This window comes from Panthera pardus, unplaced genomic scaffold, assembly GCF_024362965.1.
Source record: "Panthera pardus isolate Hobbes unplaced genomic scaffold, ASM2436296v1 HiC_scaffold_8, whole genome shotgun sequence".
Classification (NCBI taxonomy): Eukaryota; Metazoa; Chordata; class Mammalia; order Carnivora; family Felidae; genus Panthera; species Panthera pardus.
The window spans coordinates 30,213,773-30,230,154 of record NW_026527013.1 but is presented as its reverse complement, the minus strand read 5'-3'; the positions used below and the strand labels follow the sequence as shown (position 1 = coordinate 30,230,154).

The 16,382-nt window shown below is 43.1% G+C and overlaps 1 protein-coding gene across 19 annotated transcripts in view; it reads left to right on the top strand.

Annotated features, from left to right (window-relative positions):
- CADPS (calcium dependent secretion activator) overlaps positions 1-16,382 on the top strand; it is a 476,583-nt gene that overhangs the window by 292,433 nt on the left and 167,768 nt on the right. For all 19 annotated transcript variants that reach the window (XM_053898015.1, XM_053898017.1, XM_053898018.1 and 16 more), the window contains exon 9: positions 10,191-10,257. In XM_053898015.1, coding sequence (XP_053753990.1) covers positions 10,191-10,257 — 67 coding nt within the window. The remainder of the gene's footprint in view (positions 1-10,190; positions 10,258-16,382) is intronic.

The window sequence follows — 16,382 nt, the reverse complement described above, 5'->3', positions numbered from 1 at the left end:
AAACCCAAACCCAGGGACTAGCCAGTGAGTAAGACACATTCAAATAGAAGCATTTAAAGAGGTCCAGGAGAGAGTGGTTAGGACAGGAAGTACACACCCCAGCACATGAGCAGACCACAGCAGCATGTGATCAGGAAGTAAAGAATGATGTTGTAGGGAGTTAGTGCCTTGGTATTCCAAGGAACATGGAAAGCTCAAGGTTTCAAGAAAAGATAGGTACCTCCCAGTCAGGGCACCAGAGGGAGTCAGGCATGGGGAACCCCAGAGAAAGAAAAGGTTTCCCAACAAGCTGGAGACCCCGTACTGCCCTTGAGCTCTGGCACGGATTTGAAGAATTTGGATAGCATTATCCTGAGACCAGGCTGTTCCCAGAGCCTGAGATGGGATTTTGCCACAGCTGTTCTGCCTGCGGCCAGTGGACAGCTGTGGGAGAGTGAGCCAGACCCTTGCTACACATTTCGTCTTTTTTCCACCATCATGATGAAGAGCAGCTAGCTTCTCCCCAGTTACGTTAGCATCTCATGAAGATGTGTCATGAAATGTTTGTGAAGTCGCCTTTTCCTCCTTCTGATCATACTCCTGGCATCTATTCCAAATGTTAAGTGGAATTTCTCCCCCTTGATGTAAACATCCCAGTTGCAAGACAAAGGGTCAGAGAATTCTGTTAGGTCTTTGTAGCATACAGGAAAACATTCTTCATCTTTTGCAAAAATACTTGCTCATAAATGCTCAGTAACTATTTGCTAAAGGAACAGGACCATGAGCAGGATAGAGTGAGCAAGGGAAAGAGAGAGAGAGAGAGAGAAATGAGGAGGGTAGGACAGACCGAAGAGAGAGACAGAACAAAAATATGATTGGATGTATCTGTCCTCAAAAGTTCAGTTTTAAAAAAAAAAGCTTCCTTATAGGATCAGCAGCTCACCCCACCTAGTATGGAGTTTCACAAGCACTCCCTTATTTAATTCCCACAGCAAACTTTACATACCGAGTAATTTCCCCAGGGGACACACTCCCATCTCCCACATTCTCTTCATTTATGCTGCTGGGAACTGAACTAACTGATTTGAATTCAGTAATTTTTTTTCTTCTGGTTCATTTGTAAAATTATTGAGACATTTCAAGCTATCTTGACCCTGCAGATGACAGAAGAAATATGTAACTCAACTTCTGACAGTTTCCACAGCTATTTCGTGTTTCTAGACTCCCATGTAAAAATTACCCATCTGCCAGGAAATATACTAGGAAAACCTAAAGTAGCCCTGAAAAGTAGGCAATAGCTTTCTTAACAACACTGCCAGAGACCCATTGTGGCCTAAATCAGGGGTGGACAAAATTAGTTCCACAAGGGATGACCCAAGGAAATTTAAAAGAGTTTCTTATGGACTACAATTTTTTTTTCATTTAAACTTAAAAAAGCTTTCTCGAGCCCCATTGTGTAGGGAAGAAAAGAAATATCAGAATAGTGTTACAGCTTAAAGAATGGTAGAAAGAAAGGAATTTTCAAGAAGCATGGATGAGGTTATAAATTTTATCTACTTTAATGTTTATTAAAACATAAAAGGAAAAATCAGAATTACTGTAAATTAGTCCTTGTTGGTAGACTGGGACATTCAGAATAACTTTCCTTATTGAGCAGAAAAATGTTAGTGAGAAAGTCAACACTATTTTGGGGCCTTAAGACCTGAGTATCTGGGCCTATTTGACAATAAGCAGCTCCTCAGAGAGTTATTTTTCATATTTTACATCCATATGGTGTTTTCAAGTTCAGCAAGTGCATTCACACGCATGTTCTCATTTCTTCCCTGAAACAGCCTCACAAGGACTATGTATCATTATCCTCCCATCTTAATAAATGGCCTCTCCCTTCACCCAGTTGCTCGGACCAAGAATCTTGGGGTCATCTTTGACATTTCTCTTTCACTTTCACCCCTTCATGTCATCCATCAGCAAATTCTATTCACTGTACCTTTGAGAGAAATCCAGAGTTCAGCCTCTCCTCACCACCACTATATCACCATTTGGATCCAAGCCTTGAACCCTTAACTCCCTCACTTGTGCCTTTACTGATTAAGCAGCCCCCCTCCTGCTGTCCTTCCTTCCCTGTAGTCTGTCTCCCAACATGAAGCCGGAGTAATTTTTTTAACACACAAGTCAGATCCTGCCACTCAAATGCTGGAAAACCTCCAATGATTCCCCATCTCACAGTCAAAGCCAGTGTTGTTACCATGGCTACGAGGCCCTATCTGATAAAAACTCCACTACCTATATGACCTTGATCACGCTTCCAGCCACAGTGGCCTCCTTGCTCCTCCCCACCTCCACGTGCACCCCCACCTCAGGGCCCTTGGCCCCACCTTTCCCTTGGATGCCTTTTGCCTTGGATGCCTCTTCTCCCCCACCCAACTTTCCACCTGGTTCACCCTGATTTCTGCATGTCTGTGTGCCATGTCAGAATGCCTGGCCCACCTGTGTCTTCTCTCTTTCTTACTCTGCTTTATTTTCAGCAGAGCACTCATCATCAACTCACACATCACATATTTCTTTGTTTATTAGTTTGTCGTCTCTCTTCCCCATTAGACTCTGAGTTCCTTGTCATCAGGGACCTTTGTCTCCCTTGTTCAAAGTAGCTATTACAGGGCCTACCAGGTAGTAAAAGCCCAATAAATTAATCTAATTGTTGCATAAATGAATAAGTGAATGAATGAATTCCCACTTTACATATATGGGAAACAGACGTGGGGGTGGTGAACAGTCTTGCCCAAGTGAGAGTAAGCATTGGAGCTGTGTCTAGAATTACATTATTCCTTCTGGTTCGACCTTAAATGGAGGACCCAAACTTGAATGAAATAGAGAGCTCCCCTGATTCCACTTTGGTTTCATTCAGTGAACTGCCGTGCCCCAACCCGGAGTAATTTACAGCAAATCTGATTTTCCTGTTATGCTTTAACAGAACTTGCAAGGGATACAGTTTATATGTCGCAGCCATGCTTCTTAAAATCCCCGTTCCTCTTCCATTTTCTTAGCTGTGCTGTTGCTTTAGACGTCTTGTTCTTCCAACTATCACATTCCTCTCTCTTCCCTGTAAGTCTCCAAGACACTGCTCCGACTGGTGTAAACTCTCAAACAAGACTACCATGACTGACCTAATTGAATATTTCTAGGGTCCCATTTTATCTCCTTCGTTGGCTTACTTTCTGTAAATGCCGATTAAATCAAGTTAGCTGATAGTGTTGTTGAAATCCTCTAAATACTTCCTGATTTTCTATCAATTATTGAGAGAGAAGTATTGTAATCTGTGACTATAGTTGTGGATTTGTTTCCTCTTACAATTCTGTCCATGTTTGTCTCATTTATTTTGAAGCTCTAGTATGAGGCGCATAAACATTTAAGGTTATTGTAACTTCTTGATTAATTGACCCCTTTATCATTGTGAACTGTTCTTTATCCCTTGTAATATTCTTTGCCCTGAAATTTACTTTGTGTGACAGTAATACAGCCCCCCCTCCAGCTTTTTAAAAGACTAATGTTAGCATGGTAAATCTTTTCCATCCTTTTATTTTTAATTTATGCCATTAGAGTCAAAGTGCATTTCTTGTATGCAGCATGGATTTGACTCTAACTTTTTGAAATCAATCTGAAGATCTCTGCCTTTGAATTGGGATATTTAGCCCATTTGTATTTATTGTGATTATTGATACAGTTAGGTTTAAATTAAATTGCTGTTTGTTGGGACACCTGGGTGGCTCAGTTGGTAAAGTGTCTGACCTTGGCTCAGGTTATCATCTTGTGGTTCATGGGTTTGAGCCCGCATTGGCTTCTGTGCCGACAGCTGGGAGCCTGGAGCCTGCTTCGGATTCTGTGTCTCCCTCTCTCTCTCCTCCTCCACCACTCGTGTGTGCGCACACTCTCTCTCTCTCTGAAAAATAAACATACACTAAAAAAATTGCTATTTGTCATCTCGCTTTTTTTCTGTTCTCTCTGATCTTTGTTCCCTTTTCCTCTTTTTTCTTTTTTTCCTTTTTTTTTCTTTGCCTTCTTTTGGACTAACTGAACATTTTTATGATTCTGTTTTATGTTCTTTGTTGTATTATTGTCTGTAAATGCCAATTAGGTCAATTACTTAGGATATAATCCTTGGCAGTAACCACTTACTAGCTGTAGGCAAGTTGCTTAACCTCTGTGGACCTCATTTTGCTCGGCATAAAGTCATGATAGTTTTGCCTCATAAGATTGTGAAAAGTTAAATGAGTTACTACATGTAAAGTATTTAGAACAGGGTCTGATACGTGGTAAGGGCTACAGCTGTGGAACAGCTGGTGGTGGAGGTTATTGTTACCAGTGTTTGCTATCATTCATTTATGGTGCTTCTCCCCAGTCCATGCATCTTCCCGCTGGGCTGTGGCAAGAAGCCTCAGGCATCTGGAGTCTTTGCACCCTCCATGCTCTCACTCACTCTCCAAGGAAGGGAGAGATGCCTCCAGAAAGAATCTTGGTTTTGTCTTAATGTGACTTCTCTTCTTTTTTTTTTTTTCAATTTTTTAACATTTATTTATTTTTGAGAGAGACAGAGAGACAGAGCACAAAGTGGGGAGGGGCGGAGAGAAGGAGACACAGAATCCGAAGCAGGCTCCAGGCTCCGAGCTGTCAGCCCAGAGCCTGACACGGGGCTCAGACTCACCAGCTGTAAGATCATGACCTGAGCCGAAGTCGGACGCATAATTTCTGGCTCCACAGCCCGCCAAACTGAAACCTCAACCTATCCTTGGTCTCCATGTCCCTCTCGGCCATCCTTACCCCTTCGTAAGGGGTCCAGGGGCAAGTGATTCTGGCAGAGGTCCTGAGGGGAGCCCGTACTCTTCTCCCTGCCCTGGCTGCTCCTCCCCAGGCATCCTGGGAGAAGACGTACAATAAAACATTTCCCCATGAATAGCTATGGATCACCCACCATGTGTACACCTAGTGCTAAGCCCAGGGGATGTTTAATAAATAGAACTGAGTTACTAGTTCATCGACACTCACAAGCATCAGATGGAGGAAGACCGTCCCGTTTTTTATACATGTGACAAGTTACAAGCATCACCATGGGTGCTGCCCTGCCAAGTAGTCCCAAGACCCAGGGATGCTGGAGCCAGGGGGCCATGGAAGACCCAAGAGCATCTTTCTCTTTCCTCTGTTTTGTCGTTTGTAGTTCACTCTGGCCTCTCATAGAATGAAACTGACAGAGACGTCTTTCTACTAAGACTACGATTTCTACTACGGCCACTGCTACTAGTAAGGATAATGACAAGCCACAATATTATCTAACGTCACCGAGCACTTACTATGCGCCAGTCTGTGCTAAACACTCACCGTGCATGGTCCCCATCAGCCCCCACAACAACTTGGCACACTGTCCCCATGTTACAGCCGAGGAAACGGAGGCACAGGCAGCTAAGCCAAAGGGCACTTGGTGGCAGGGTCCAAACTCCCACACAGGTGTTTCCACCCCGAGTCTGAGATACAACTACCAGGCTAAACTTTGGCTCTCGACTCTGGAACGCTGATTTATTTGTAAATCCAGATTGCCACCATCCCGATGGCCCGAAGAGAGAGTCGAGGGCCACTAATGCCCATGCAGATAGATCTGTCTGTAGTGTGAGGAGCTTGAGGGGAAGGCCACCTGTGCATCTACAATGACAGAACTCCCATCTGCTGCAGGTACTTTGCGTCCTGTCTCCTGAGCGTGTTTCAGCCTAAGAGAATACAGAGCGGAGCTGACTAGACAGAAATGATACAGTGCAGCCCTCAGTTTTTCTCGGTTTTGACACCTTCTGGTATGTGCCAAATTAGCAATAAATTCTGAGGAAAACCTCCGAGGGAAAGCCCCTCCTTCACGCAAACCAACTGATACTTTGCAAAGGAGGATTGTTGATTTTTTCTCCGATCCCACTCAGCTTTCCCATTCAGAAGGCTTTCACCGGAAAAGTCCGATTGGAATAGCAATTCGTGTTCTCATTTCAGGAAAGAAACAAAAGTTCGTGGGGGCGCCTGGGTGGCTCAGTCCGATAAGCAGCTGATTCTTGATTTCGGCTCGGGTCATGATCTCAAGACTTGTGAGTTCGAGCCCTGTGTCAGGCTCTGCGCTGACAGTGCGGACCCTGCTCGGAATTCTCTCCCTCTCATCTCTTCTGCCCCTCCCCCCATTTATTTATACAGAAATAAATTCTCTGTATTTCTCTGTCTCTCTCTGTCTCAAAATAAATAAAGAAACTTAAAAAAAATTTTTTTTTTAAAAAGAAACCTAAGTCCTTCGTCTAAAATGGAACGAAGAATAGTGCAGTGGAAAGGGTACTCTAGAACCAAACTACTCCGGGTTTCAGTTCTGGCTGTTCCGTTCACCAGCTGTGGAATCCTGAGCTGGTTACTTGGAGTGCAGATCCCTCACCTGTAAAATAGGAATAATAATGTAATGAAGTACCTAATCATAAGCATGTACTTTGTGTCGGGTCCATGCACCAAGGCGACATGGCTCCAGACTCCAGGCCTTACCCCCTCCGGGTAGGTACAGTAAATTTGAGTAAAGTGCCTGAGACAGCACAGCATACTAGTAAAACTTCATCAAGCAGTAGCTAGTATTTTATTATGCTTCAGTTTGAGTTATATTCTGTGGCTTTTAGTGAATTCCTTTTCCTGCTTTCATTTCCATCAACTAAAATGATAAGTTTCAACGGCACCTGGGTGGCTCAGTAGGTTGAGCGTCCGACTTCGGCTCAGGTCATGATCTCATGGTTCGTGGGTTTAAGCCCCGCCTCGGGCTCTGTGCTGACAGCTTGGAGCCGGGAGCCTGCTTCGGATTCTGTGTCTCCCTCTCTGCCCCTCCCCTGCTCACACTCCGTCTCGCTCCCTCTTTCTCTCAAAAGTAAATAAACATTAAAAAAAAGTGTTAAAAAAACTACAAACTTCGAATGTAGTGTCTGTGTTAACTGTTCTGAATTTCTCTATGTGAGTTCAAGTAAAGGGGAAAAAGAAAATGGGTAGTAGCTGCCAGATATAATTCCAGAAAAGTAGGAGACTGTTATAACCTTGCCAGTCATTACTACAAATACAAATGTTTTCACCCACTTTCTTCATATGATTTTCATTTCATCTGTTTTCCTATGTCCATATGTCCGAGGAGATTTCTTTTCACATATTTAGCTATTATTTACTACTAGTAATGATACACTTTGCTCTGTACACAGAGATAGTTTATAATAAGGCTGACATTTATTGTGTATCTACTTTCTGCTGTGCCTCGTGCTCCTATTTCACAAGAATCATCTCATTTAATCCCCACAACAACCCTTCAGGAGAAGAACCATTCCCTTTTCCAGGGCACCAGACAGTTAAGCGCCTTGCCCAGCATCTCAGAGTAACCATCGTAATGAGAACCGGAAGACAATAATGCTAACAGTTACAGTCCAGTGAACCCTCTTCCTCTTTAGCCCTGGCCACACCTCCTTTTGATGTCAATGTTTGCCATGAACATGTGAATATATTATTTTGAGAAGGTTGAGAGCACTGGCCAGGACAGTGGATGGCAGCTGGGGGGAATCAAATCAACGGTGGAGCTGACCATGTTGGCCTCAGGGCTGATGTACTTACCAGCCATCTAACCACTGCCATGGCCTCAGTCCTGGTCCAGGCACCATGCTATCTCTTGCACCTGGACCACTGCCACCAGGTCCTTGCTGATCTCCCTGCCTTCTCTCTTGCCCCCTTCATCCACAGTGCCTTCTCCATCCAGCAGCCCCTAGAACCATCTTAAACAGCCATATGATCATGTCTCTACCCTGGTCAAAACCCTTCCATTGCTTCCTATCCTGATCTATAATGAGTGTATTAACAATCTGACTTAGCCATTAAAAAGGTCACTCTCTCTGCTGTGTAGTGCATGGAGTGTGGGCAAGAGTGAAGCAGGGAGACGGGTTAGGAGCCTGTTGCTGTGGCCCAGGTGGACATCTTGGAGGCTTGACTGGGGAGCAGCAGTGGGGATGGAAACAGTTGAGATATATTTTGGATGGAAAACCCAAAGAACTTGGTGATGGGTTGCATGTCTTTATGCAGTGTTTTAAAACCTCATCGGAAACATTTACAAAGGTTGCTCTAGTTTCCCAGGATCATGGCCTTCCAAACCCATTGAAATAGAACAAATATATACTGACCTCCTACTACATATGAAGAACCACCCTAGGAATTTAAAAAGCACAACAAGGTTCTGTGCTAGGAATTTAGAAATAAGAATTTAGAAAGAAGGAATAAGGTTCCTTCCCTCAAAGAGCTCACAATCCAGTAGGAACAATAAATATAAAGACAAATTATAGTAGTGTAATCATTGTAACAGAGGAGTCATCCACAAGGCCCAGGGGGGGTGATGACATCAACGTAGGGATTTAAACTTAGGAAGAATATGAGTTTGAACATAAGGAGCTGAGAGTAGACAATTCCAGGCTGTGAAGCACGTGCAAAATTACACAAGTGTGAAACTTTCTGGTGTGGTCAGGGATTACGGGTAATGTAATGTGCAGACGCTGAGTCTAGACAGTCGAGCAGGGCCAGAGAATGAACAGGTTTTCAGGCCAGGTCAAGATGCTGGATTTTATCTCTATAGGCTACAGTTTCCCTGAGTGGATTTATATCACTGATGGCACACACAATCATCTTAGTGATGTACAGACAAGCGTATGTTCGTTAAATGTTTACGTATGTGTTTTCATGCGAGCCACATAATATATAATTAGTGTATCAAGGCTATAATATAAAGTTTTCTTTCAAAATAAATGTATTTGTGTTAAATAAGTTAATTTAAAGGAAAATGCCAAGTAAACCATAGAACAGGTGGGCAGATACAGGATAGATCATGAAAGTGGAATGTGAGTGGCCAAAGTTTGAGGCTCCCTTCATGTAAACAAGGGAGACCCACCGACGGAGTTTCATCAGGGAAAGGCGTGATAGCATCTGCAAATGGTGGGCCGCATCTCATGGCCAGGAGGGGGATGAAAATCATTCTGGGTGTCCTTGACACCCATTAAAAGCGTCCTCTACCATTGTCCATGGGAGCAAAGCTGTGGGCTGGGACTGAAATAGTGAGGGTGTGAGGGATAGAGACTGAGCAGAGTGATGAACTTTGCAGGAAGTAAAAATCAGCTGCACTTGGCAATGAAGGAGTAAGGAGGAGGAAACAGAAGAACCCAGGGTGACTCCTGGGTTTCTGGCTTAAAGATCTGAGCACATTTTGGCCACCAGCCAGTTCTCAGAGCCCCTGAAATTTGTCAAATGGTATAAATTTTAATTAGGTGCATTCTTCTTTATGTTCCAAAGCGGAAATTCTGTCTGATTCCAGGTGAAGTGAGGATTTGGAAGTTGTCCAGTTGATTTTTATAGCAGATAAAGCCAGTTTGGGAACTTGAGTATTTGAATGTTTTTGAGTATGACCAGATCTCTCCTCACTTGGTCCAGTAGAGCCTGAAAACCAGGGGCCTCACTTCCTTGATTAGTGTCAGTTTAGTGTGCGGCAATCCACAAGGCCAGCGGAGTAATTTGCGAATGAATTAGTAAGACCACTTGTAAAATCTCCAGATAGCTTTGAGTTATTCCTCTGTAATTCTTAACTTTCCTTTTATTTCACTTTTCTATATCAAGATTAATTTCCGTCAACAGAAGAGCATTTGGGGAAAGGGGAGAGGTATAGGGAGAACTTTCTATATTGACTTGAAATCTCTTTCCTGTAATATACCTGCATTTGACAGAATTAGAGCAAAGGTGGGGGAGGGGGCGTCTCCTGGCTGAGCCTCGACATGAGGCATAGGGGCTGGTTGTAGGATTTAGTCTTCTTTTTTTCTCTCGTGCAGCTTTGGCAGGAGTTTCCCTACCTAATAGACTTTCAGCACATACAAAAATTAAGTCTCAATGTAACATTTTCCAAGGTGCTTTCTGGAATCAATCAAAGAATATTAGTCAAGTGTGAGGAGGAGCTACAATTCCTTCTGGGAGTGGAAGCGAACTTTGGCTTGCTGTTCCTTATCCTCAGTCACACAGCGCCAAAATCTGCATTCTTTTTCTGAGCCATGTGCATTTCCTCGTTTATGAGTACCAAGCTTCATGGTCAAGTGAATTAAACAGTGCAGTCGCTCAAGCATTAATGCAACTCTGGTCTTTTTCTTTTTCCTTAGGTATTTATGGGCCATCGGTAAGAATGTCTGGAAGAGATGGAAGAAGAGGTTTTTTGTATTGGTCCAGGTAACTCTTCAACTTTGTCTGTCTTAAGAGCCATCAGTATTAAAGATTTGGATTAAGGATTAAGATTAAGGATTAATTAATGGTTTTTATTTGAGGTATAACTTAGAGCGCACAGTGCTCAAGCAGTTAGCTTAATGGATTCTTACCCATTGTATAAGCATGTGACTACAATTCAGAGGGACATCGAAATTTCTGCTACCCACAGCACTCCCTTGTGTTGCTTTTCCCTATTTTTACATCACTTTAAAATTAGAAAAATTAAGGCATGCTCGTTATTTTAGAATCCTCGAATGCAGGAATACGTAAGATAAGTGGGAGAGGTGAGCTGCCCGTGACGCAGGGCCCCAGGGAGGAAGCAAGCGTGTGCCTGGTTGGGCCATTAGGAACACTGACATTGTTTTAGAAGAATGTGCTATTTCTAAAGATACCCATTACGAAAAAGAGTCAGAATTTACTTAGACTTTTGACATCTCTTTTACTGTTCGGTATGTTTGATTTTGAATTCCTTGGTGTTTGGGGGTGGGGGGAGTATGCCACTACCTTGATTCGTAGGGCTTCCAAAAGTCTTAACTGACCTCCCTTAACTATGTTTAAAAGTCTGGAATATATCTTTCCAGATATATATATATATATATATATATATATATATATATATATATATAACCAAACTCTGTGTCATCCTACAGCTCGCTTTTTGTTTTTTTAACATAAATCACTATAGACATTTTTCCACGTTTGCATAGATAGCTCTGGCTCACGTATCTGTAGAATTTTCCTTTTTGAAGGACTTGTGGGCTTCCCCAATTGGAACTATTATTAACCATGCAGCAAGGAACATCTATCTATATATAGATACAGATGTGGATGTAGATATTGGTATTACTAATACATGAGTAATGTATAAATAGTACCTTTGCTCTCTTGTCAGTTTAAGAAAAAATGTCCAGAAATAGTGCTGCTTGTCCTTGATAATCTCCCCGCCCTTTTTAAAATTTAGTTCATCTGCTTCTTGCATCAGGATTTTTCAGTTTATAAGGGCACCCGCCATTGCCTCTTTTTAATTTGCGGTCTCCACCAGAGCATATACACTGTAATTTAATTTGCAAAAAAAAAAAAAAAATTCATATATGCTGTATTCTGGAAGATGCCACAAAGCAAGGTAACTTGTGGTTTAGTGACTAAAAGTGTTCATTGGGTTACTATGTTCACTATAGGCGTTGACTAGTATTTAGAGCCATTCCAATTCTAAATCTTAACTATAAAGCAACTGCCTCTTAGGGCTGATGGCCTTGAAGTTTCTACCAACCCTGACCTTCTAAGATGTGACTTCCTGTAGACCTAGTCAACTCTCTGCTGTGCTACTATGGCAAAATGCATCTCTCTGGCTATAAGCAAGAGGTCATTTTTGCTTTTGTGGTTGCTATGGGGTAGAACAAAATCTTAGAATAAATTAGCCCAAGGAAAACTTTGGAATTGTGCCCAAACTCCTAAATAATCCATAGCTAGGCAAGGAGTATATTTCATCCTGAGATACATTTCTTCAAACTATCAACTGACCAGTATTTATTGAGCATCTTCTCTGTGTAGGGCACTTGGTAGGTCATAGAGAAGAACTATGAGGCCTAATCTTTCACTTTCCAGAAGGGAATCTGTTAGAAGTGCTTTATATATGTAAACAGCAGAAACAGACCCAAGCTAATTAAGGTAATAATAACAGGATGTTGAAAAAGCTGAATGAGCCATCCTTACTACGACAGGACCCAGAGTAGTGCCAGAAATCCAGGTGGAGGGAACCCTGGCTGTGTCATCAATGTGGTCCTAAGATAAAGTCTGCTCTGAACATTTTCTACCCTTGTATCTCCAGTCAGTGGCCGAATATGAAAGAGAGATCAGTTCAGCTTGGGTCACACACCCAGCTTTTAGCAGGGGCAGACCATGGCACTTTGATTTAACAGTCCCACTGGGCTGTCTCCAGTGCAAAACCAGAATGCCATGACCAGAAGGAGAAATGGATGCTAGGCAAGCAAAAACATCTGGTGGCCTCTCTAAAGAGAGGGCATTATAAATGGAGAGACAAAATCCACCAAAAAATACAGTGCAAGATTATGGACAGTTCTCCCCCATCCAGCGCTTCTCGCTGGGCAGAGCGGCCTTTCTTGGAATTACTTGTGAGGTTGCCTGGCCTTTCCGAGTAGATTATGTGCTGTCTCAGGGCCGGTTTGGTTTCCAATTTATCTTTGTGTCCTTCCCTCTTTCCCCCGCCACACACATACACATCGTCTAGCTCAGTACCTGGCATGGGCATCCAGGAAATGTTTGGTGGAATAAAGAAGGAAAAGAAAGAGAGAGAAGAAGGACCGAGGCTAGGCTTCAAGTGGTTCTGAGAAAGGAAAGATCAAATGGCCTGGAGAGTGGCCGATGACAACTTCCCAGAGGAAGCGGGACAGGTGGCCCTCTCACCATGATACACAATCTCCCCTCCTCCTCTGAGCTATTGGTCCACTGGACACATGACTTTTCTCTGAAAATCTTTGAAATGATGACGTACTTAGGAGAAATAGCTGACCTCTCGCTTTGCAAGCGATTTCAGAGGGAAAAAAACTCTTCAGGAAAAAAAACACGAGGAAATGTGCCCAAAATATCAGTGAAGCCTGTCTGTACAATATGTACTGAACTGAAAAGGAGAGAATGATTGTGTTAGGCGGTATAACTGGAACACAGACATCTCGGGGCCTTCACGCTGAGCTTTCTACCACGAGAAGATATGAATCGCACAGTCGCTAAAAGCCAAGTTCTGCGCTCACATGTGAAAATCAGCAGAGGACATACATAGCCCGTGTAAAGTTCCACATCTTTCCTGGACAGCTGAAGAGAACACTTTCGGGATTTCAATAGGTTTCACTTACACATGATTTTCATAACTTTCAAGAGCCATTGAGGTGCGTTGGGGACGTCGATCGTCCAAACATAACCTTCAGTTTCAACTTAAATCAGATTCTCCCTTAACAACCTCTGTGGCCAACACCGGTGACATGACAGCCCACTGTCACAGAGCCCTGTTCATGACAACAATGTCTAAAAGCAGTTTGATCCTACCTAGAAAATATTGCATTGTCTTTGGATTCTTCCCACTTTTTCTCCCCCATTGTTTAAGTGACCACATTTGCAAGTGTTTTATCAAAATGATAACCCGAAAGCTCACCCCCTTTGAAACAACCCCAGTGCCACCATAGTTGCAAGAGCGCCAGGTCTGGCCCAGTTCAAGGGAAGCAAAATCTCTGAGGCTGCTGGAAGAGAAGGATGATGGGACGAGTAGTAACAATCAGCACCCAAGAGCTGCATGCTGTGTTGATTTCAGTCACAGGTATAAACGATCACCAGTTTCTTTTTGGCCACCAAACCCTGCCATTGAAACTCAAAATGCAGAAGGGAAACCAGGAGAACCCACTCTGGCCAAATGTGGGGATGGGTGAAGGAGCTGGGGAGGGAAGCAGATTCCCCTCAGCCTGCCCCCCCACTCCCCAGGCAGCCTTGGAACAAGCTTCAAGGACATCAGCGTGCAAACCACACATAGGAAGTATATGCTACTCGAGTGACTTACTGAATATTTCTTCCTTTCTACTCATGTTAGGTCTCGGGAAGTATTTTTATAGAGAGTTTGTAATACATGATTCCCAACACAAATATGAATTCCATTAAATTTAATTTCAAGGAAAACACTGTGGAAAACCTAAGAGGAAGAGAACACACCCAACACCAGTCTCCTCAAAATCCTCTCCCCTCCCACCCCCAACTCTCCCCGCCCCCATCACACACACAGACAAGCACATAGAGTCTACATTTTTGTCTGTAATGAAGAACTATTAAAATTCGCCCTAAATGAGATTTGCTTTTAGTGTTACTACTTTGGGGGAACCAAAAGATAGATTGTAAATGGACGTCCTACTAGCCAGGGACAAAGGGTATCCTCAGAGGGCTTCTGTACCAAAGCAGTGATTCCCATTTTTAAGGACTGAGACTAAAATCAGGATGGATGTGGCTGGACGCTGCCCCCAACCTGGGGAGTTCTCTGCCACAGACTTAAGTCTTCCTATGCAATGAGATGGTGTTCTCCAGTACAGGCCTGGACCACCGGCTCTGGGTACTATTTAAAATCCACATCCCAGAGCTCCTGGGTGGCTCAGTAGGTTAAGCATCTGACTTCGGCTGAGGTCATGATCTCACCGTTCATGAGTTCAAGTCCTGTATCAGGCTCTGCAGTGATTGCTCAGAGCCTGGATCCTGCTTCAAATTCTGTGCTCTCTTCTCTCTCTGATCCTTCCCCGCTCATGCTCTGTCTCTCTCTCTCTCAAAAATAAATAAACATTAAAAAATAAAATCCACACCCCAAGTGCCATCCAGAAGGTTCTGATTCAGTAGGTCTGGCATAAGACTGGGGAACCTGTGTGTTACAAGCACACCAGGAGATACCGTTGCTGGTTGCCCAGAGACTACCTTTAAAGAATTATTGCCTCAGTGGTCATTGTCCTTTTTAAAGCAAAGGCTCCTGGGGTGCCTGGGTGGCTTAGTCGGTTAAATGTCCAGCTTCAGCTCAGGTCATGATCTCACAGCTCATGGGTTTGAGCCCCACATTGGGCTCTGTGCTGACAGCTCAGAGCCCGGAGCCTGCTTCACCTTCTGTGTCTCCCTCCCTCTCTGTCCCTCCCCCACTTGCACTCTGTCTCTCTCAAAAATAAATAAACATTTAAAAACTTAAATAAATAAACGAACAAATAAAAAGCAAAAGCTGCCGTCCCCTTTAGACCACACCATCTCAGAGTTTATGCCCCCATGGAGTTGAGCATCAGAATATCGATACAGATGATTATATGCAAATGACATGAGAAAGCTTCCTCAGCCATGTTCCTTTAAGTTCCAATAAATGTCTCAAAAACATGGCTGCAAACTCTAACTGAAAGAGTAAGGGGAAATGAGTCCTCAGCACCCCAAGTCAAGAAGTTGCTGGTAAATTCATTCTAAACCCTGGAAGCCATGGGAAAAACCAAACACACTGGTTACCATTATTAGGAACTCTGACCAAACCAATGCTAATGATAAAGGTGCCAATTCCATAGAGCCCTCCCTAGAGCTCTCCAGCTTGGGTGTGTAAGGAGAGGAATGGAAGTGGCCAACTCATCACCCAGACCAGGCTAGGAAGTCTCATCACTATCATCCTTTTAGATTAAAAATATTTTTACTAAAAATATAAGATAAGGGGCACCTGGGTGGCTTGGTCGGTTAAGCGTCCGACTTCGGCTCAGGTCACGATCTCGCGGTCGGTGGGTTCGAGCCCCGCGTCGGGCTCTGTGCTGACAGCTCAGAGCCTGGAGCCTGTTTCAGATTCTGTGTCTCCCTCTCTCTGTGACCCTCCCCTGTTCATGCTCTGTCTCTCTCTGTCTCAAAAATAAATAAACGTTAAAAAAAAATTTAAAAAAATAAAAAATAAAAAATAAAAAAATAAAAAAAATAAAAATATAAGATAAGATAAAATACAATACAATACAATAAAAATATTTTTCTTCTATGCCCAAAAGACTTCAGGTCAGAATCAGTTTTTGATTGGTCTTCAGCAACGTATTTCTGAGCCATTTTTTCCCTTTCTGGCACCATACAAACCATAATATTATGTGGCTCTTCTAATAATGCTGACAGTTGCTCATATTTGTATGGCCTCTTAGACTTTGCAAAGTGTTCATCAAGTTGGTCTTTACAACCTTTCTGTAATACAATGAAGACAAGTCTTAACCCATTTCATACTTGAGGAAAGTGAGGCTCAGAGTGGTTAAGTGACGTGCCCATGGTCAACAGCTAATAGGCAGCCAATGTGAAACCTAACACAGGTCTTCTGACTCCAAATACTCTCCATGATTCCAAGCACTTGATGGGACCAGTCCCCAAGAGATTTATGCCTATACAATGTTCTAGAATTAAATTACCTTGCATCAGACAGAACCAGTGCTACCCTATTGCTGATTCCCTATGTATAATATAAAAACTAAAAACTCTGCTCTAGCTTTCAGAAAAATCACTAAATCTGGAAAGGATAAAATATTGTCTAATAATGTAAAGTGCCTTGGAATATAGTA